The sequence below is a fragment of the Hemitrygon akajei genome, chromosome 13 (genome assembly GCF_048418815.1).
Source record: "Hemitrygon akajei chromosome 13, sHemAka1.3, whole genome shotgun sequence".
NCBI lineage: Eukaryota > Metazoa > Chordata > Chondrichthyes > Myliobatiformes > Dasyatidae > Hemitrygon > Hemitrygon akajei.
Genome location: NC_133136.1, coordinates 8565153 through 8589093, shown reverse-complemented (window position 1 = coordinate 8589093; position 23941 = coordinate 8565153). Strand labels below are relative to the sequence as shown.

Below are 23941 nucleotides of genomic sequence, written 5' to 3'. Positions count from 1 at the left end.
CGCCAGTGCTTTATACAGTCTCAACATTGTATCCTTGCTTTTACGTTCTAGTCTTCTTGCATTTGCTTTCCTCACCCCAGACTCAACATGCAAATTAATCTTTAGGGAATCCTGCACAAGGACTCCCAAATCCGTTTGCACCTGGTTTTTTGTATTTTCTCTTCATTTTGAACAGTTAACCCTTTCATTTTGTCTATCAAAGTGCATGACCGTGCACTTCTTGACTCTGTATTTCATCTGCCATTTCTTTACCCATTCTCCTAATTTGCCTAAGAACTTCTCCAGCCCCTCCAATTCCTCAAAACTACCTGCCCCTCCACCTATCTTCATATGGTCTGCAAATGTTGTAACAAAGTCATCAATCCCATCATCCAAATCATTGACATATAATGTAAAAAGGATCGGTCCCAACACGGACTCTTGTGGAACACCACCAGTGACTGGCAGCTAGACAGAAATGGTTCCCTTTATTTCTACTCTTTGCTTCCTGCCAATCAGTCACTACTTTATCCATGCTAGAATCTTTCCTGTAATACCATGGGCTTGTAGCTTGTTAAGTAGCCTCGTGTGGCACCTTGTTAAAGGCCTTTTGAAAATCCAAATACACAATATCAACCAATTTTCCTTTGTTTATCCTGCTTGTTATTTCTTCAAAGAATTCCAACAGATTTGTCAGGCAACATTTTCCCTTGAGGAAACCATGATGACTATGGCCTATCTTATCATGTGCCTTCGAGACCTCTTCCTTAATTAAACAACTTCATCATATTCCCAACCACTGAGGTCAGACTAACTGGTCTATAGTTTCTTTCTTCTGTCTCTCTCCACTCTTGAAGAGTGGAGTGACATTTTCAATTTTCCTGTATTCCAGAACCATTCCAGGATCTAGTGGTTCTTGAAAGATCATTACTAATGCATCCACAATCTCCTCAGCCACCTCTTTCAGAACTCTGGGGTGTATACCACCTGGTCCAGGTGACTTTAGACCTTCCAGTTTCTGAAGAACCTTCTCTCTAGTTATGCCACTGTACTGCTAGTGTCTTCCATAGTGAAGACCAATGCAAAATACTTATTCCATTCATCCACTTTTTCATTGTCCCCCATTAATACCTGTCCAGCATCATTTTGCAGTGGTCTGATATCTACTCTCGCCTCTGTTTTACACTCTATGTATCTGAAGAAACTTTTGGTATCCTCTTTACTATTGACCAGCTTACTTTCCTATTCCATCTTTACCACCTTATTGATTTTTTTAGTTGCCTTCTATTAGGTTTTAAAAGTTTCCTAATCCTCTTATCTTCCCACTAATTTTTGCTCTAATATGGCTTTTTGGCTCTCTTTGGCTTTTGTGTTGGCCTTGACTTCTCTCGTTAGCCATGGTTGTGTTATCTTTCCTTTAGAATTCTACTTCCTCTTTGGGATTATTTATCCTATGCCTCTGAATTGCTTCCAGAAATTCCAGCCATTGCTGCTCTGTCATCATGCCTGCCAGTGTTCTTTTCCAATCAATTCTGGCCAACTCCTCTCTCATGCCTCTGTAATTTACTTTCTCCACTGTAATACTGATACACCTGACTTTAGCTTCTCCTTCTCAAATTTCAGGGTGAATTTGATCATATTACGATCACTTTCCCCTAAGGGGTCTTTTACCTTAAGCTCTCTAATCAATTCTGATTCATTGCACAACTCCCAGTTGATCCTCTAGTGGGCTTAACCACGAGCTGCTCTAAAAAGCCATATTATAAGCACGCTAGAAATTTCCCCCTCCTGTAATCCAGCACCTACCTGATTTTCCCAATCTACCTGCATATTGAAGTCCCCTATGACTATTCTAACATGGCCATTATGGCATGCAATTTTTTTAATCTCCTTTGTAACTTGTAGACCACATCCTTGCTGCTGTTTAGGGGTCTGTATAAAATTCCCATTAGGATCTTCTTATTCTTGCAGTTCGTTAGTTCTATCCACAAAGATTCAACACTTTCTGACCTCCTCTTTCTAATGATTTGTTTTCATTTATTACCAACAGAGCAACGCTGCCCCCTCTGCTTTCCACCCTATCCTTTCGATACAATCTGTATTCTTGGACATTGAGCTCCCAGCTATGATCTTTCAGCCATGATTCAGTGATGCATACAATATCATACCTGCCAATCTGCAACTGTGCTGCAAGTTCATCTCACTGATTTATGATGTTAAAAGTCTGTTGTGTCGCTTTTTCCCAGCTCTGTGCCCAGAGAGTTGGCCCCATAAAGGCTTAGATCTCTAGACACAGCCCACGGCAGCTAACTCGCTGCTTCTGATGTTCCATGTTCTCCCACGATGCCTCTGTCAGGAGCACCCGCCTTGAATCAGCCCTTCTCCAGAGCCATGGAAATCCGGCACCCTGAAGGCGCGTTTGCCTTCCAGGCCGCGTCATTGGGATATCAAAAAGCGGCCGGTCGTGAGGCCATGAGAGTGGGTCCCATTCCCGCAGAGAATCGAAGTCAAAGTGTAACTCCAGGTCAGGGTCTTCAAAAGAACCTTGAAAAGGGAAAAAAAAGAGATATCAGGGATAGAAATAGCGCTGTTTCTGAAGATGCAAGCAAAGAATCAGAATCAGGTTTATTGTCACTGGCATGTGGCGTGAAATTTGATAACTCAGCAGCAGCAGTTCAATGTAATACATAATCCAGCAGAGAAAAAAATAATAAGTAAATCAATTATGTATATTGAATTGATTTTTAAAAATCGAGCAGAACAGAAATACTGTATGTTTTTTTTTAAAGTGAGGTAGTGTCCAAAGATTCAATGTCCATTTGGGAATTGGATGGCAGAGGGGAAGAAGCTGTTCCTGAATCGCTGAGTGTGTGCCTTCAGGCTTCTGTACCTCCTATCTGATGGTAACAGTGAGAAAAGAGCATGTCCTGGGTGCTGGAGGTCCTTAATAATGGATGCTGCCTTTCTGAGACACTGCTCCCTAAAGATGTCCTGGGTACTTTGTAGGCTAGTACCCAAGATGGAGCTGACTAGATTTACATCCTTCTGCAGCTTATTTTGGTCCTGTGCAGTAGCCCCTCCCTACCAGACAGTGATGCAGCCTGTCAGAATGCTCTCCGCAGTACGACTATAGATGTTTTTGAGTGTATATGTGTTGACATGCCAAATCTCTTCAAACTTCTGATAAAGTATAGCTGCTGTCTTGCCTTCTTTTTAACTACATTGATATGTTGGGACCAGGTTAGATCCTCAGAGATCTTGACACCCAGGAACTTAAAGCTGCTCACTCTCTCCATTTCTGATCCCTCTGAGGATTGGTACGTGTTCCTTCACCTTACCCTTCCTGAAGTCCACAATCAACTCTTCCGTCTTACTGATGTTGAATGCCAGGTTGTTGCTGCAGTGCCACTGCACAAGTTGGCATATTTCACTCGTGTACGCCCTCTCATCATCACCTGAGATTCTACTAACAATGGTTGTATTGTCAGCAAATTTATAGATGGTATTCCATAATAACACATGTCTTCCAATATCATGAGCATTTATTTTGTGCACTAACATTTTAAATGCACCTTAAAAAATGTCTTCTGGAAATCCAAATATATCTCATTTACAGGTCCTCTCTATTGTTTCATTTAGTTGCATCCTAAAAAATTCTAGCAAAACTGCCTTTATCTTTCATGGGACTTGGCAGTTCAAATGATTCGGCATGGACTAAATGGACTAAAGATTCTGTGCTCCACTTTTCTATGACTCTGACTATAAAACCATGTTAACTTCCCAAAAGCAGATGTGCAACTAACTGGCTTTTAATTTCCTACTTGTCGTCCTTCCTACTTTGAATAGTAATCAAATCTTTAAAGATTTAAAGATTTATCTTTATTTGATCATCAGAACACATAAATATCTGCATTGTTTGCGTCGAATTAGATCAGTGAGGATTATACTGGTCAATCTGCAAGTGTCTGGTGCAAGCATAGCAGAGCCACAATTTACTATAACCTTAATCCAGACATCTTTGGGATGTAGAAGGAAACCCATGTGATGATGGAGGAGAATATACAAACTCCTTGGTGGGAATTGAACTCTGATCTTACGGCTTGTGCTGTAAGGTGTTGCTCTAACTGCTACACTAGGTGCTGCTTCTAGTGCCCTCCCAAAATTCAGTAGGTGTCAAATTCAAAGTGCATTTCTTATCAAAGTATTTATGCAGTATACAACCCTGAGATTCATCTTCCCACAGTTCAAAGAGAAACATCAACCCTCCGCGTTAAAACAACAAATCAAGCAAACAACAAAAAAAAACAAGTGTAAAACACCAACCCACAAAGTCATCGAAAGAGACCAGACATACTCAGTTCAGGTCAGATCAATTCAATCTAGCGTGGTATTGTCCATTATCTGCAGACCACCCAGATCAAAATCACACAAAATAGCAACCAGAAACGTTTCATAACCTGAATACAGAGACCAATCTACAAAACCTTAAACCAATTATTCTGCTGTCTTAAGCCACTTCTGTAAAACTCTCTTAAGTTGGTATTCAAACACTTTGTTCCTTGTAAAATGTAATGTTGCAAGCTCTTCGCTGCTTGAAACAAGCCCATCTGCTCAGCTTTAGAGACTTCCAATATCTTCTATCATGGAATTGATGTAAAGTATTGATTTAAAGTAATTGCCAGCTCCTAGTTTACTTCTATTGATAGTCGAGTCTCACCCTGTAAGGACCTTTGCTGCCTCTTAAATATCCTTGGAAGCTCTAGCGCCTCTCATAATGAATTGCCTCCCTACTGTTCTGTCTGGTTGCCTCAGAATGTGGAAGCTTGAGAGAGGATGCAGAGGAGATTTACCAGGATGCTGCCTGGATTAGAGAGCATATTTTATTAAAATAGGTTGAGTGAACTGGGGCTTTTCTCAGAGTGAAGGAGGATGAGAGATGTCTTGATAGAGATGAGGCGTGGATCAAATAGGCAGACAAACATTTTTCCCATGGCTAATACTAGGGGGCATAATTTTAATATGTTTGGTGGAAAGTATATTGGAGGGGGGAGTGTTAGAGGTAAGTTTTTTTTTTACACAAAGAGTGGTGGGTGTGTGGAACAAGTTGCCAGGAGTGGTACTAGAGGCAAATACATTAGCGATATTTAAGAGACTCTTAGGCACATGAATGATAGAAAAAAGGAGAGCTATGTGGGAAGGGAGGGTTGGATTAATCTTAAAATTGTTTATACTTTTAGCACAAAATTGTAGGCTGAAGGGCCTGTACTCTGCTGCCCTGAACTATATTCTTTATAACCTGTTGCTTTTTAGACTCCCACTGCTATTTCCTTAAAAATTCTTAGTAGTCTTATTTAACATTAACTTTTACTAAGGTATGATATAATTTATGATTTAACATTTTCCTTGACTGATGTAATTGAATATCTTTCTCATTGTGTCCTTTTTAATTGAGATGATTATTTGCTGAGTATTATAAGATATCTATTTAAATATCAGCCACCACTCATCTGCTGATCTTTCTTCAGAGTATTTTCCCAGTCTGTCCACTCTAGACATCTCATAAGTTACCCTTACTTAAATCGAAGACCTGAGGTGTGCTTTTTCTCAAACTATATCTGAAATTCAAAGATGCAAAAGATTCAAGTACATTTGTTATTGAAGTATATATGTGGTATATAACCCTGAGACTTGACTTTCCACAGACAGCCAGGAAACAAAGAAAGTAAACCATGGAAACCCATTCAAAGTAAAACATCAAATTTCCCCTCCCCCACGCACAAAAAAAAAGCAAATCGTGCAATCAGGACTGGAAAGGAAGGAGATAGAATCTAGAATAAGGAGGGGAAGGAGTACAAACTGGCAAGTTAGACCCAATGAAGGGGCAGCTGGGTGGGTGGGGGAGAGGGGTTGAAGTGAGAAGCTGGGAGTTGATAGGTGGAAGAGGTAAAGGGCTGGAGAAGAAGGAATCTGTTAGAGGAGAGTTGACCATGGAAGAAAGGGTAGGGTAACCTAAAGTGGTGGCTATAAGAGCTGGCACAATTAATGTAATACCATTACAGTGCCAGCAACCTGGGTTCAATTTCACCACTGTCTGTAAGAAGTTTGTACGTTCTCACCGTGACTGTGTGTAGTTCCTCCGGGTGCTCCGGTTTCCTCCCACATCCCAAAGATCTACGGGTTGGTAGGATAATAGGCTGCATGGGTGTTACTGGGAGGTGCGGGCTCATTAGGACCTGCTACCATGCTGTGTCACTAAATCAAATTTTAAAAAAGAAGCTTATTCACTCCAAGGGTGGTGCTTTAAAATATTACTTATTCTGACTGTCTCAGTAAAGCAACCAGCATAATCAAAGACCCCACCGACCCAGCGTAACCTTTCCCATCGGGCAGAAGATGCAAAAGCCTGAGAGCATGGGCCACCAGACTCCTATTCCATTCTCCTCAGACTCTTGAACGAACCTCTTGTAAAATAATGCCAGCATGGTAGCATAGTGGTTGGAATAATACTATTGCAGTTCCGGTGGCCTGGGTTCCATTCCTGCCACTGTCTGTAAGGAGTTTCTATGTTTCTCCAGGAATGTGTGGGATTCCTCCGCGTGCTTGGGTTTCTTCTCATATTCTAAAGGTGTATAGGAGTTCCCAACCACGGACCCCTCGGTTTATGGTAGGGTCCATGGCAGAAAAAAGGTTGGGAACCCCTGGGATGATAAATTAGTTGGTGACAAGGGTGTAACTGGGCAGCTGATAGGACCAAAGGGGCTGTTATGATGCTATCTCTAAAGAAGATAAAATAATACTTATTTATTTATTTGTTTGCTTGTTTTATATTCCCAGGGGAAGTTGGATTTGAACACATCCCTGCCAATAAGACAGACTGCATCCATTTTCAAACAGCCGGTAACTAAAGTTACAGATCATCCAAATAACAAAGTTAAAACAGAGATGCAGAAAGTAATAGAGCAGCCACGTCAAGTAAGTTTAACAGCTTCTGAATATTTTAATCATGGGCATTACATATATTGTATGTATAATACAAAAAGGTGTATGTTTTGGGTCAGAATCTGGTTTATACGTTCAGTGGCCACTTTATCAGGTACAGGAGTGGACCCCAGTGTAACCTTCTGCTGCTGCAGCCCACCCATTTCGAGGTTCGATGTGCTGTGTGTTCTGCACACCACTGCCGTAACACACGGTTATTTGAGTTATTTTCACTTTCCTCTCAGTTTGAACCAGTCTGTCCATTCTCCTCTGACCTCTGTCATTTACAAGGCATTTATACTCACTGAACTGCTGCTCACTGATTTTTTTGTTTTATCCACCATTTTCTGTAAACTCTAGAGCAGGGTTTCCCAACCTTTTTCATGCCGTGAACCCCGACCATCTACTGAGGGGTCCATGAACTCTAGGTTGGGAACCTCTGCTCTAGGGACTATTATGTGTGAAAATCGCAGGAGATCAGCAGTTTCTGAGATACTCAAACCACCCTGTCTGGCACCAACAATCATTCCATGGTCAAAGTCACTTAGATCACATTTCTTCCCCATTCTGATGTTTGGTCTGGACGACAACTGAACCTCTTGACCATGTCTGCATGCTTTTATGCATTGAATTGCTGCCACATGATTGGCTGATTAGATATTTGCATCAGAATCAGGCTGAAATGAGAATATTTAATCATATCCATTGAGAGTTCTGCTGCCACTCGAGGCGCCCCTGAAGGATTTACAGGTGCAGCTAATGAAGTGGCCACTGAGTGTGTATTGTATGTATAATACAAAAAGAAGCATACTTAAAATCAGGTTCATTATCACTGACATATGTCGTGAAATTTGTTGTTTTGTGACAGCAATACATATAATACACTATAAGAAATACATTTGAAAAAAGTAAGTACTGGAAAAGGAAGATGGGGGAATTTGTCATCAAAACATTGATTATAATTGATACCTGTACCTGGCTGGAAGCCCGAGAAGAACTTATTTGTTATGTATTCTTGTTTATGTAAATGAATTCATGATGATGTTTATTTATTTACTTTAACTTCATAATTTAGAGATACATTACAATAAGTCCTTTCAGGATCGCCCAATTATACCCATGTCCAATTAACCAAACACCCCACTTGTCTTCGGAGTGTGGGAGAAAACCGGAGAGCCCGGAGGAAACCCACATGGTCATGGGAAAAACATACAAACTCCTTACAGACAGCGGTGGGAATTGAACCCAAGTTGCTAGAGCTGTAAAGCAATGTGCTAACCACTACGCTACAGTGCTGCCTATGTGGTCCTGTCCTGTGCCATAGATTCAGATTTGTCCTTTGTGGCTTGAGTTGGATATTACTTTTCTTGGACCCTCCCTTATTTGACTCCTCCACAATAATTTGCTAGTAATTTGAATACCCTGCTGTATTTCACTTTATAATTATTTACCTAGTGTCTTTAAATTAAATTTGAAATAATTTACTTCCCTTTGTGGCCGAACTTGTGTGTTTAAAATTCAAAGTAACTTTATTATCAAAATACACACGTCACCATATAGAACCCTGAGATTCATCTTCCTGCGGTAAATCCACAATAGAATAATACGCATAATAGAACCAATGAAAGACCACATCAACCTAGGCATTTAACCAGATTGCAAAAGACACAAACTGTGCAAATACAAAAAAATGAACATGAATATCTTACCTTAAATTCATTATCTTGTTAAATCTGTGGCTTGAAAGTTGGATGTATCGCATACATAAAACATAACAGTACAGTACAGACCCCTTTGGCCCACAATATTGTGCTGACCCTTTGATCTACTCCAAGATCAATCTAACCCTTCCCTCCCACACAGCCCTCCATTTTTCTTTCAACTACGTGCTTCTCTAAGAGTCTCTTGAATGTCCCTAATGTATTTGCTTACAGAATGAAATATCTTATTAAAAGTAATCACAGACTGGTTTGACGAAGCTGTCTCTCAGTTGGATTTGATCAGGGTGAAGATTTAATTGTATTACAGTTGTAAGAGCTTTACCTATAAGGAGCAATAAGAACATTTTGTTGCTTAATATTTACACATTTCGAACTATTGCTTCTGTCAACTGCATTCTTGTGTTTGAAAGGATTCTGTCAGAACAAGTAGTACATGGTCTCTGTGTGGAACTTCAAAGGATGTAATTTTTCCTATGTAGAAGAGTTCAGAATCAGAAACAGGTTTAACTTCACTGGTGCGTGTGTGTGTAGATTTTTTTTGTTGTCCCTTATGGGTGGTGTATATTTTTCCCTCAATCTCAGGTCCTCTGCCAGAGGCCTGTGAGCTTGAGGGTTCAGCGCCAATTCCTTGCTGAACCTAGAGGTGCACTCTCTGGACTGAGATCTCAGATGTTGTTCCTGGGATTTGTTGGAGCCACTCTCCCAGTCCAGGTGTCACAGCTCCAAGTGCTCCTATCACCATCGGGATAACTCTGGCTTTAACCTTCCACATCCTTTTTATCTGCTCTTTCAAGCTCTGGTATTTCTCCAGCTTCTCATATACTTTCTTCCTGATGTTCTGTCATTCAGGATTGCCACATTTATTACAATTGCTTTCTTTTGTTCCTTGTCCAATATTACTATGTCTGGTTGGTTGGCCGGTATCTACTTATCAGGTTGCAGAGGCTTGCTTGTGGGTCTTTCAGCCATTGGGCTCTGGTGTTATGTGATGCTTCTTTCTCCCATATACTCTTCCAGTACTCCTCAGATGCTGTTTTGGTTGGTTCAGGTACTGGCACGTTGGTGCTCTGGAACTGTGTGAATAGTTGCATTTCCCGTGTGCAAGATGATGGTATTGCATTTCTGTCATCTGTGAATTGTGGATGTGGGGTTTGAACTCGTATTTCCTGATCGGCTTGGTTCTGCGGTGATGTTGCTGTGGTGCATCGTGATTGTATGTCTTCCAATTCAAGATGTGATATCAATCCTCTGTTGACAGTGTTTGATCGCTGGGTAACCAGTTGTTTTTCTGTGAATGTGGACGATGGTCTTCATTGTTGCCAGAGTACCCACATGCGCTTGATGCATCCTCTTTCACGTGGGTTTCTGTTAAAGTATCATTCCATTAATTCCATGTCGTCCAGTCGCATCCATTTATGGTTGTTCCAATAGCCAAGTTGTCACCAGATATATAAAAGACAAAATATGTGATTGCATAAGTATTCACCCCCTTTGTCAGTATTTAGTAGATGCATCTTTGGTGGCAATTAACAGCCTTGAGTCTGTGTGGATGTCTCCATCAGCTTTGCACATCTGGACACTGCAAAATTTCCCCATTCTTCTTTACAAAACTGCTCAAGCTCTGTCAGATTGCATGGGGATCGTAAGTGAAAAGCCCTGTTCAAGCCCATCCGCAAATTCTCAATTGGATTGAGGTCTAGACTCTGACTGGGCCACTCCAGGACATTAACTTTGTCGTTTTTAAGCCATTCCTGTGTAGCTTTGGCTTTATGCTTGGGGTCATTGTCTTGCTGGAAAACAAATCTCCCAAGTCGCAGTTCTCTTGCAGACTGCATCAGATTTTCCTCCAGGATTGCCCTGTATTTTGTCACATTCATTTTATCCTTCAGGCTCCTGTACCTCCTTCCTGATGGCAGCAATGAGAACAATGGTGATGGGGGTCTTTAATGATGGAGGCTGTCTTTTTGAGGCATTGATCTTTGAAGATGTCCTGGACGCTGGGGATTTTAAGTGAATCCTTTGTAATATGTGATTTTTGGACCTGGCCTTTTACTCAGAAAGCGTATAGTCACGGAGTCATAAAGTACTATTTCAGCCCATCTAGTCTGAGCTGAACTATTAATCTGCCCAGTCCCATCGACCTGCACCCAGATCTTAGCCCTTCATACCCCTTCCATCCTTGTACCTATCCACTCCCTCACCACCCTCGCAGCAATGAAATTCTCCCCCCCCCCCATGTTCCCCTCAAATATTTCACCTTTCATGCTTAATCTGTGACCTCTAGTTCTAGTCTCGCCCAACCTCAGTGGAAAAAGCCTGATTGCATTTTCTCTACGTATACAAAATTATGAGGCGTATACCTCTATCAAATCTCCCCTCATTTTCTAATGCTTCAGGGAATAAAGTCCTAACCTATTCAACCCTTCCCTATAACTCAGGTCCTCAAGTCCTGGCGACATCCTTGTAAATTTTCTCTGCACTCTTTCAATCTTATTGATAGCTTTCATGTAGGAGTAAGACATTGGTAACTAATGATAGATCTATCTATTTATCGTAGAGGTTCACAACCTTTTTTATGTCATGGACCAATGCCATTAAGCAAGGGGTCCACGGTCCCAATTTGGCAACCCCTCATTTTGAGATACAGACCCTTCCAGCTTAACGAGCCACACCACCCAGCAACCCATGTATTTAACACTCACAAGGGAAAATCTGCAGGTGCTGGAAATCCAAGCAACACGCATGAAATGCTGGAGGAATAAACAGTCGATGTTTTCTCCAGTCCTGATGAATGGTTTTGGCCCAAAACGTTGACTGTTTACTTTTTTCCATAGATGCTGCCTGGCTGGCTGAGTTCCTCCAGCATTTTGTGTGTGTTATTTAACACTAGCCTATTTATAGGACAATTTACAATGACCATTTAACCAACTAACCGGTCCATCTTGGGACTGTGAGAGGACATGCGAGCACCTGGAGAAAACCCATTCAGTCATGGGGAGAAGGCACAAACTCTTTTCTGTCGATGCTGAAATTGAACTTAGATGTCCTGAGCTGGATGTCAGGCTAACTGCTACGGTAGTACCCATTTGCGTGTTAAAGGCCGCGACAGATTCTGAAGTGTACGTGATGCCGCCCACCATATAATGTGTCATTCTCTCTCACTAGACCAGGAGTTCCCAACCAGTTTTATGCTCTGGACCCTTATCATTAACCAAGGGGTCTGTAGCCCCCAGGTTGGAAACCCCTGCACTAGACCATTGTTTTTAAACACAATTTCCTTTGCTCAGCACTTTCTCTTCAAGCGTTTTACTTTTTGTTCTTAATTCCACTGTTAATCAGTTTATTATGAAAAAGAGATGGAACTATATTACATGGCAACTTGTAATCCAATGGGATGTCTATAATGACCTCATTGTATACTCGTGACATTTCTATCAATTCCCTATAGAAGGACATCCAATATGGCATTAGCAGGAGTGATGATTATCCTATCTGAAATGCAAGTTGGGTAGATAGAGCGCACACTCTCTGGAGTGCTACCACTTTGTCCAACAACTCATACAGGCATGAGGGTGAATTTCTTTAGAGGGAGGGTAGTGAATCTGTGGAACTTATTGCCACAAATGACTGTGGAGGGCAAGTCATTGGATATATTTTAAGTGGAGATTGATAGGTTCTTCATTAGTAAGGGTGTCCAAGATTACTGGGAGAATGTAGGAGAATGGATTTAAGAGGGATTAAAATATTAGCCATGATATAATGGTAGAGCAGGTTTATTGAGCTGAATGGCCTAATTCTGCTCCTATGTCTTATGCTATGTTGGATCTCTGTTTATTTTCTGACCCCTGGGTTCTAATGGAAGTCAGGAATGATGAGCAGTCTTAACTCTAACAATCGTTTATTTTAAAGTACAAACAAACATACAAATACTATGCAACCCAAATAAAGAGCTGAGAAACAATTCTAAGAGCTAAATGAGTGCCAAAGAATGCGAAGAGAAAAAAAGATGACATCTGAAAAATCCATCACTTTTATAGATAAGATGAGGAAAATTCCCTGGATAGAAATAAACTGGTTAATAGACCACATATTTAAAACAATTGCATCATGTGGGTAATGTATTAATACTTAGCCATTGAGAAATGAGAAAGGTGATCAACAGTTTAGCTGCTATACTGCTTTCTGTCAGTACAAGGGGATGAGCCACCACATACTGTGAAAAATACCAGTTTGCTAAAAAGTTAAAACAATTAAAACTATTATATTAAAAAAAGGTTTCCAACAAGTATTATTGTATTACATATAAGCAGCACAAAACAGGATATTCATGGCATACAGATCTCAGGATGTGTGATCACAATCTGAAATTTCCAGACTTGAGTATTGCTCATTTGTTCATAAGCAACAAGAATATAAAATTGGTCCAATGGGGAGATTTTGAATGGTGAGTAGATGGACTGCTGTATAATTTCTGAGCTTTTAGATTTGTTGACTTTTTGAAGGTGACCCAGTTGAATGATTTTAATTCATTAATCATTACTTGCTGGAGCTAACATTTACACAGGATTATGTCTTCAATTAAACTGCACAGTTAACAGATGTCAGACTGCTTTGGAGCTGATGTGTCTTGTTTTGGTCCTTGTGCAACAAGGATTAACTTTATTCCAAGATACTATACGGAATTTGCTATGGTGTGTTGGAGCAATATGTAACAGAAGAAAAACAACTTTCAAAGTTCAAAATAATTGTATTATCAAGTCAAGTTGTTTATTGTCATATAACTATATACATGTGTAAAACATATATAACCATATAATGTGCATAGAAACAAGAGAGTGTTTCACCGAACTGGGATGTAAAGGACAGTAGTATGCATAATACATAACAGGAGATAAGATATGGAGGTAAAGATAAAAATCTACAGATGACTCACATATAAATAACAAACTAAAGTGCATAAATTAAATATTGTAAGATATGAACAGATTAACCAGTAATACTTTGAAAATGATATGGCAGGGAGTTCAAAAGCCTAATGGAAGATACTGTTTCCCATCCTGACCATTCTTATTTTTATGCATTGGAGTCTCCTGCCTGGTTGTAGAAGGTCAAACAGGATGCTGGATGGATGGGTGGGTCCTTAATAATACTAAGGGCCCTGTGTATGCAGCGCTCCTGAGAAATGTCCTCAATGGATGGTGGGCAGACACCCATGATCCTCCCAGTTGTTCTCAGAGTCCTCTGTAGTGACTTCAGGTCTGATGCTTGACTGCTCCTATACCAGGTCGAGATGCAACTTGTCAAGATGGTCTCAATAGTGCTCCTGTTAAACGCAGTTAAGATTGGTTGATGGGGGAGTGCTTCACTTGCCTCAATCTCCTCAGGAAGTGGAAGTGCTGCTGTGCTTTCTTATTCAGGGAGGAGATATTGAGGGACCAGGTGAGGCCTGGGATGGGAACTCCCAGGAACTTAGTGCATTTAACTATCTCTATGGAGGAGCCAGGGGGATGGTTCCTCGTCACCTTCCTGAAGTCCATAATGACTTCCTTGTTCTTCTCCACATATAGGCTTAGGTGGTTGTTCTTAACACCAATTCATCAGCTGGATAAACAGTTTACTGAAAAGATTAACAGCTTATGTTTCGGACCAAAACCCTTCCTTAGGACTGGAAAGTAAGAGTGCAAAAGTGAGAACAATAAGGTGGAGGAAGGGATCAGTCTTCCTTATGTATAGTTTTTAATAAATTCTATTGTCTAATGATTCAATGGTTCCACTTAATATCAGAGAGTGTATACAGTATACAACCTGAAATTCTTGCTCTTCTCAGACATCCATGAAAACAGAAGAGAACCCCAAAGAACGAATGGCAGTAAAACATTAGAACCCCAAAGTCCCCCTCAACCCTCTCTCATGCACAATCGGCAGCAAAGCATCCCACTTTGCTCCCAAAGCAAAGCTGTCCTCCCACTCCCCCACTTATTTCAGCAGAAAGTATCAGCACCCACCAATTAACCAATAACAAAGCTCCCAAAGTGAGACCATGATCTGCAGTCCAGTAAAAACTAATTGTTCACGCAACAGTTCGACAAGCCACAGGTGCCCTCTCACCCCCCTCACCCCCTCACTCCTCCCCCCTTCCCAATGGCGTGTCTTCAAGGCCGCATCCTGGGGATATCAATAAACATCCGCAGTAAAGAACCACAGTTTGAGTGCAGCTGTAGGTCATGGACTTCAACAGAACCCCATCCTTCTTGAAAAAGAGACATTAGAGGGAAGAAATTAAGCTATTTCACTGATGAGTTTGAAGAAGGCACCCTCTGACAACATCTTAGCTCTGCTCTCCCTCTTAGCTCCGTCCTGCATTTCTTTATTTTCTTGTAAATACCTGTAAAAAATGAGTCTCAAGGTAATATATGGTAAATTGATAATAAATTTACTGTGACTTTAGTGTAAAGCTGGCACCAGGTGAGGGAAGGTGGGGTATAAAGTGAGAAGCTGGGATGAGTTAGGTGGAAGTGGTAAAGGACGGAAGAAATCTGGTGGGAGAGGAGAGTGGAGCATGGGAGAAAGGGAAAGAAGGTAGGGACCAGAGAGGGGTAATGGACAGGTGAGGAGAAGAGAGGTTAAGAGGGGAGCCAGAATTTGGAATAGAAAAAGAGAGAAGAGGAAAGGGGAGAAATTGCTGGAAGTTAGAGAAATCAACATTCTGTTTTGGTGTCACTAAGTTGAGATGCCGCCTGACAGGCTGAATTCCTCGGGCAATTTTTGTGTGTGGCTCTGGAGTTCCAGCATCTGCAAAATCTCTTGTGTTCACTTTTCCCTCAAGTTAATCACAGGTTATATGGCAGCACAGATACAGGAACACATATTTATGATATGTGATCCAGGGAGCTGCAATACTGTAACAGCACGACACAATTAGAGCTTGAAGAGCCAGAGTTCTGAGTTTAAATCTGGCACTGTCTGTAAGGAGTTTGTACACCCTTTGGCTAAAGATAACCCTTCTCATCATAACTAAAGGGACTTCCTTCTAATTGTGTCCTTTGCTCCTGGACTCCCCCACTACAGGAAGCATCCTGTCCATGTCCACACTATCTTAGGCCTGGGTAGCAGGTTCTTTCCTTGGCCTGTAAGACTAATGAACACCCTGCCACCACTGAGATCTTGTCACTAGGGCAATGAGCTGTTTACCTGTGCTTCACACTACATGCATTTTGAATTATATTTTATTTACTTATGTATGGTAATATATTGGTTTATGCTCTGTGCGTGATGCACATTTTGTGGATGCACTGTGGGCCAGAGGAACATGTTTTATTTGGTCAGATGACAATCTTGAACTGGAACTTGATGTAAGTCCTATCCCAGCACACAATAACTTCGTGAATTGTAAGAAAATATCAAAGTGGATGTTTTCATCCCTGGTGTTTTGGAGCAGAATAATAAATACTGCGCAAAGAGTGTAAGCAGTTGATCGATGTGTGTCTATGTGCAGTGGCAAAGATATAATAATGTGTCTGGTGATATTTCAGAACTTGACTCAATTCATGTTGGTATAAGTGTTCTTATTATTCAGTGATTATATTACACAGTGAGGGTTCATGAAGTAGCTACTGGAACAATTGCATTAGGTTAAACCGTCAGCAGAACAGAAAGTTGATTTGTGTGCATTTAGGAGCAGAATAGAATAGAACTTTATTGTCATTACTCAGGGCAACGAGATTGCGGTGCTACTCCAGTCTGTTAAAACAGATATTTACAATGCATGCTTAATTTTTTAAAAAATCCTCATATTTACCTGTAACAAGTGACTTTGATTGTCCATGACACTCAAAGGCCATTGGCAAGCTGGGACGGAGCATTATTCAGATGCACATCAGCCCTCAGGAAGAAACTTTTTTTGTCTTACTGTCTTTGCTAAGATGTTTCTGTATCTCCTATGAGAGGACAGGAGATTGATCAGGCAGTGTCCAGGATGGGATGGGTCTTTAATGATGTTATGAGCGTGGTGTAGGCATCCAGAGTTGTCGATTATCTCCAGGTCTGGTAGTTGACTCCCAATGATGTACTGAGCCGTCCTAATCACTGTTGGGGTGTTTTCTGATCTGTCCTGCTGTAGTTGGAGTATCACACTGTCATTTTGTATGTCATTATGCTCTATCACACATCACTAGAAGTTGGCCAGCAATTTTTATTAAGTTTATTTTCAGGTATAGAACATAAGAAATAGGAGCAGGAGTAGGCCATCCGGCTCATCGAGCCTGCCCTGCCATTCAATAAGATCATGGCTGATATGTCCACTAAACTTAGCTCCATCTACCTGCCTTTTCCCCATAACCCTTAATTCCTTTACTATGTAAAAACCTATCTATCTGTTTCTTAAATATTTTTAGTGAAGAAGCCTCAACTGTTTCCCTGGGTAGGGAATTCCACAGATTCACCACTCTCTGGGAAAAACAGTTTCTCCTCGTCTCCGTCCTAAATCTTCTCCCCTGAATCTTGAGGCAATGTCCCCTAGTTCTAGTCTCACCTACCAATGGAAACAACTTTCCTACTTCTATCTTTTCAAAATTTTATTTGAACAAGTGTTTATTATTCTTCCCTTCACCGCTGCCTGTCTTGCTGAGTTCCAGTTCAGTTTGACATCTTGTTTGGCATGGACTAGTTGGGCAGAATGCAGAGCACCAACACTCTGTGCCAGGGGTTCCCAACTTTTTTTTATGCCATGGACCTATACCATTAAGCAAGGGGTCTGTGGACCCCAGATTGGGAACTCCTGCTCCATGGCTGTTCTTAAAATTGAGAAATATTGTTGGGGAATGGGGACTGATGGAATGCGGAAGAAGGTTAGGAAAAGAATTACTTTAACATTGTTGTCCAGGACAAGAAATATTTAACATATCTGAAAAAGAAAATTTCTGTATCATGTTCATGTATAGTACATCAGTAAACCATAATGGTTGGTAATGACACATTTAATTTCTTTCTTTATCTACAACCATCTCTTGTATGCTGCCATAAACAATGCACTTCGTTAACAATAAACACAGGAAAATTTGCAGATGCTGGAAATCCAAAGCAACGCCCACAAAATGCTGGAGGAACTCAGCAGGTCAGGCAGCATCTATGGAAAAGAGTAAAGTGTCGACGTTTTAGGCTGAAACCCTTCTTCAGGATGGAACGAAAGAGAAGTCAGAGTAAAAAGATGGGGGAGGGAGGAAGAAGTATAAGGTGGCAGGTGATAGGTTGAAACTGGGGGCAGTGAAGTAAGGAGCTGGGAAGTTGATTGGTGAAAAGGATAAAGGGCTGGAGAAGGGGGAATCTGATAGGAGAGGATAGAAGACCACAGAAGAAAGGGAAGGGGGAGGAGCACCAGAGGGAGGTGATGGGCAGGTAAGGAGATAAAGTGAGAGAGCAAAATAGGAACTGGGAATGGTGAAGGAGAGCAGGGGGAGGGGGAAATTAAAGGAAGTTTAAGAAATCAATGTTCATGCCATCAGGTTGGGGGCTATCCAGACAGAATATATGGTATTGCTCCTCCAACCACAGTGTGGCCTCATTGTGGCAGGAGACTTTACTTCATCCCCTTTCCCTTTCCTGGTTTCACCTATCATCTTCCTCCTTGTACTTCTTCCTCCCATCCCCCCCCACCTTCCTATTCTGACTCCTTTCCCCCCTTCCTTTCTAGTCCTGATGAAGGGTCCCGGCCTGAAATGTCAGCTGTCTACTCTTTTACAAAGATGCCGCCTGGACTGCTGAGGTCGTCCAGTATTTTGTGTGTGTCGTTTAAGTAAGTTCTACAATCTTGGCCACTTTATTAAGTGCCTCCTGTTCCTAATAAAGTGGCCACTGAAAGTATCTTCATGGTCTTCTGCTGCTATAGCCCATCCATTTCAAGGTTTGATATGTTGTGCATTCAGAGATGCTCTTCTGCACAGCAGTGTTGTAATGTGTGGTTATTTGAGTTACTGTCGCCTTCCTGTCAGCTTGAACCAGTCTGACTATTCTCCTCTGACCAAGCTCGTTAACAAGGTGTTTTTGCCCACAGAATTGCTGTTCGCTGGGTGTTCTTTTGTTTTTCACACCATTCTCTGTAAGCTCTAGAGACTGTTGTGTGTGAAAATTCCAGCAGATCAGCAGTTTCTGAGATACTTGTACTATCCCATCTGGCACCAGCAATCGTTCCAGGTTCAAAGTGGCACACACGAAGCTGCTTAACAAGATGAGGCTTACGGTATTACAGGAAAGATACAAGTATGGACAGAAGATTGGCTGACTGTTAGGACATAAAGAGTGAGAAGAAAAGAGGCCTTTTCTGGTTGGCTGCCGGTGACTAGTGGTGTTCTGTAGGGGTTGGTGTTGGGACCATTTCTTTTCACATTATATGTCAGTGATTTGGATGACAGAATTAATGGCCTTGAGTTCAAGTTTTGTGGACGATACAAAGGTAGGTGGAGGAGCAGGTAGTGTTGAGAAAGTAGGCACAGTGCAGAAAGACAGAGACAGATTGGGGGAATGGGCAAGGAAGTAGCAGATGGAATATAATTTAAGGAAGTATATAATCAAGCACTTTTGTAGGAGTAAAGACATAGACCATTTTCTAAATGGAGAAAATTCAAAAATCAGGTGTGAAAGGGACTTATGCAGGGTTCCTTAAAGGTTAACTTGCAGGTGGAGTTGATGGTAAGGAAGACAAACTCTCACTCAATGTCAGCAAGACCAAGGAGCTGATTATTGACTTCAGAAGGAAATTTGAGGTACATGACCAATCCCCACCATGCACATGCATTTACAAAGAAAGCACGGCTGCGCCTCTAGTTCCTTTGAAACTTGTGATGATTCTGTGTGACATCTAATACTTTGACAACTTATATAGATGTATGGTGAACAGTATATTGACTAGTTGCATTGCAGTCTGTTATGGAAACACCCAACGCCCTTGAATGGGAAATCCTACAAATGGTAGTGGATATGGCGCGGTCCATTACAGGTAAAGCCCTCCCCATCACTGAGCATATCTAAATGAAGCATTGTCACAGAAAAGCAGTATTCATCATCAGGGACCCGCACCACAAAGGTCATGCTTTCTTCATCTCATGTTCTCAATATTTTTATATGTATTTATTATTATTTTTCTCTTTTGTATTTGCAAAGTTGGTGTCTTTTTCACACTGGATGTTTGTCTGTTGTGTTGGGTGTGGTCTTTCATTGATTCTGTTGTGGTTCTTGAATTTACTGAGTATGCCTGCAAGCAAATGAAACTCAGGGTTGTATATGCAAAATATATGTACTTTGATAATAAATTTACTTTGAACTTTAAAATCGAACGTTAGCTTTCATCTAGCAAGGATGAGAATATAAGCCACAGTAGAGTCGTGGTTAGCATGACTCTGGTGTTCAGAGTTAATTTCCAGCGCCGTCTGTAAGGAGTCTCTGTGCATCATCCCTGTGGAATGTGTGGGTTTTGTCTGGAGGCTGCGGTTTCCTCCCACAGTCCAAACTGATGCCGGTTAATTGGTTATTGCAAATTGTCTCTGATTAGTTTATGGTTCATTGGGTTTGTCAGAGTTTGCTGGGGTGATGTAGCCCCAAGGACAGAAGGGCCTACTCTGCACTGTCTCGTTAAGTAAAATAAAGAAAATAAAAAAAAGAATGGAACGCCCATGCTTTATAAGGCATTGGTTAAACCAGGGGTCACCAACCTTTTTTTGCACCGCGGACCGGTTTACTATTGACGATATTCCTGCGGACTGGCCGATGGGGGGTGGGGCTATTAATCACAACCAGAATATAGATGATGAGTCAACTATAAGTCATTTATAAATGGCTAATACACTCAATTTCATTTCTAAAAGGGTTTATCTAACAAATTTATTAAACACAGAGCGCATATTTTCCTCGCATGAATATAGTGATAAGTCAATAATAACTCACTTATAAGTAAATAGCATCATAATGTTTTAAGTAACATTTGGATATTAAACACACAGCGCATATTTTCCTTGTATGAACATATAAAATCATTGCAACACACCAATATCACTGAATCAGTGGGAGCCCTGGCCTTGTTTCCCTGCAACAAGACAGTCCCATCGTAGGCTGATGGGAGACAGTGATACTCGAAGGGGGTTCCTTATGTCCAGTCTATTCCGCAACTTAGTTTTTGTGGCTCTCAGCATTTGCTTCTGTCCCACTTGCTCACGTTTTTTTCGCTCAAAAATCTCAACGTGTTTGTCTTGAAGTGCAGGGTGCTTGGACTCAAGGTGCTGGAGCAGTTTTGAGGGCTTCATTGCCTCATTAGGCCGTCTCTGCACCCGAACTCCAGCCTCCCGCCTACTCACCACCAGACACCTTGCCCAGGTGCAGCTGGTCGTGGGTGGGGTGAGAGGACAAGGTAAGGGCCGGAGGTTCCCGTGCCGGGGCCATGGCGGTCGCAGTCTGGAGAGGGTGACCAACTGAGCGAGGAGTATGACAGCACGCGCGCCTGCCCCCCTTTGTAGGACCTATCGACTGACAAAAGTTTGGCTGGAGGGATGACTTTCAGTAGATTGCAGTGAGGTAGCTGCTCTGCTACTTACGAAACCCTGAGCCAGAATTAGGTCGTCTGCAAATATTTTAGCACCAGGTTCCCACGAACATTCGGTGTGCTAAACAGGTTTAGAGGTGGCGCCCATCTGTAGGCGCTTCAGACCAGTAGCAACAGCACTTCTGGCCGACCGCCCGAGCCAGTTACCCGATGCCAACCAGTGATCCCTCTAGGGTATCACTGTGTTTAGATGACTGATGACCTGCCTGGGTAATGACTTTGCATGCGTAATGACCTCGAGTGCGTTCAAGTTCAACGGTGGGTGTGACAGAATGAGGAAAGGTGCAGCTGACTCATATTGTTTCATATTGCCAAATCATATCGTTTCCTTGCGGCCTGGTAGCACATGCTTTGTGGCCCGGTGGTTGGGGACCACTGGGTTAAACCATATGATGGAGTATTATGAACAGTTTTTGGCCACTCATCTAAGACATGCTGACATTGGAAGGAGTCAAGAGGAGGGTCACAAGAATGTTTCCAGGAATGAAAGGTTTCACGTATGAGGAGTGTTTCATGTACGAGGGGCCTATACTTGCTGGAGTTAAAAGAATGATGGGGAATCTTATTGAAACCTATCGAATTATCAATGAATTTGGAGAGAATGTTTCATATAGTGGGTGAGCTTAGGATGGGGGGTACAGCCTCAGAATAGAGGAACGACCATTTGAAACAGATGAGGAATTTCTTTAACCGGAGGGTGGTGAATCTGTGGAGTTAATTGCCACAGATGACTGGGGAGGCTGATAGGTAATTGATTAGTCTGGGCATTAAAGGTTATGGGGAAAGGCAGGAGAATGGGGTCGAGGGGGATAAGGAATGGTGGAGCAGACTAGATAGGCTGAATGATTCTGCTTTCATGATCCTTTCCCTCCTCCAGCTGTGTATCCCTTTTGCCAATAAACTTTCCAGCTCTTGGCTTTATCCCTCCCTCTCCTGTCTTCTCCTATTATTTCGGATCTCCCCCAACCCCTCCCACCTTCAAATCTCTTACTATCTTTTCTTTCAGTTAGTCCTGATGAAGGGTCTCGGCCCGAAACTTCGACTGTGCTTCTTCCTATAGATGCTGGCTGGCCTGCTGCATTCCACCAGCATTTTGTGTGTGTTGCTTGAATTTCCAGCATCTGCAGATTTCCTCGTGTTTGCATAATTCTGCTCCTATATTTTATGGTCTTACTACATTTCTTCCCCATTCTGATGTTCAGTCTGAACATGTCTGCATGTTTTTTATGCATTGAGTTGTTGCCACATGAATGGTTGATTAGATATTTGCATTAACGGCCATTTGTACAGGTATACCTAATAAAGTGGCCACTGAGTCTATGTTCTATGTTTAAATGATAACAATATAGGAACAGTTTTTCATTATGCATCAAGTTATAAGATCAATATACTGTAGCTGTTGAAAATTGTGAGTGTTCCTAAGGGCAGGTCTGCACATGTTCCAGTTGAGATTGAATCACTTAGTTTGCTGTAGGGAACCGTTAATCTATCCATTATGGTTAATTGTGCTTTCTTCTTCCTCTGGAAAATTTTGTAAGGTTTATCATTATGAGGAATAAAATACACCAATTTTATTAAGTTTTCTGGTCATCTTTATCATGATGGATTTTTTCACACAGTGAAATAGTCTTTGCCCATGTACTACTAGTCCTGAAGAACTTGGGTAATGTAGTGGTTAGTGCAACACTGTTGTAGCTTGGGATGTTCTAGAGTTTTGAGTACATTTCCCGCCATTGTCTGTAAAAGAATGTTTATGTTCTCCCTATGACCCCATGGGTTTCCTCTGGGTGCTCTGGTTTCCTCTCATAATCCAAAGACATTCGGGTTGGTAGGTTAATTGATCATTGTAAGTATGTGTGTTGCTGTGTGGTGTGTCTCATTGGGCCAGAAGTGCCTGTTCCACACTGTATCTCTACAAACAAAAACAGAACATCAGGACATGAATTGATGCATACTGGTGGTGGAGGTAGTGCAATGTTCAGCCCCAGCAAGAGGCCGTCCAGTCAAGGTAATGAGTACAGAAACTGCGAGGTTATGTTGAAAATGTATAGGACATTGATGAGGTTTAATTTGGAGTGTTGTGTGCAGTTCTGGTCACCTACCTACAGGAAAGACGTCAATAAGATTGAAAGAGTGCAGAGGAAATTTACGTGGATGTTGCCAGGACTTGAGAACCCTGCAATTGCAATTCTGTTAATGTCTAGGAGAGAGGTGTCAGAGCGGTTGATAATCCACATCTGATCCAAACTGTGACCTCCCAGCTTCATTGCCATCCTTCTCCTCCATTGGATTCTCAAATACCTCACACACAGCATATTAAAAAATTACTACAAATAAGTTAATAAAATAAAATAATATAATTCTCTCATACCCACTTTGTGTGGTTCCACCTATCGTCCACCAGCTTGTGTCGCACCTTCCTTCCAACACTATGTACTGGCCACTTCGTCCTCTCTCAGTCCTAATGCAGGGTCTCATCCAGAAATGTCCTTTTACCTCCTTGGAAGCTTTTTTTTTGTACCAGATTCCAACATCTGCACACTCTTTTGTCTTCAATCGCTTAAATAGTACTTCTGTGAATGTGGCAGTCAGTTTACTCAACACGTTTTTTATATGAAGTGTAGTGGTTACTTTAAAACAAACCAAAACCGCTGATAGACCAAGGCAGGGGGTCGAC

General features: G+C 41.6%; 1 protein-coding gene across 3 annotated transcripts in view; it reads left to right on the top strand.

Annotated features, from left to right (window-relative positions):
- Window positions 1-23941, top strand: part of LOC140737623 (methyl-CpG-binding domain protein 3-like) — a 131326-nt gene that overhangs the window by 39726 nt on the left and 67659 nt on the right. For all 3 annotated transcript variants that reach the window (XM_073064090.1, XM_073064092.1, XM_073064091.1), the window contains exon 3: window positions 6814-6951. In XM_073064090.1, the coding sequence (XP_072920191.1) occupies window positions 6814-6951 (138 nt within the window). The remainder of the gene's footprint in view (window positions 1-6813; window positions 6952-23941) is intronic.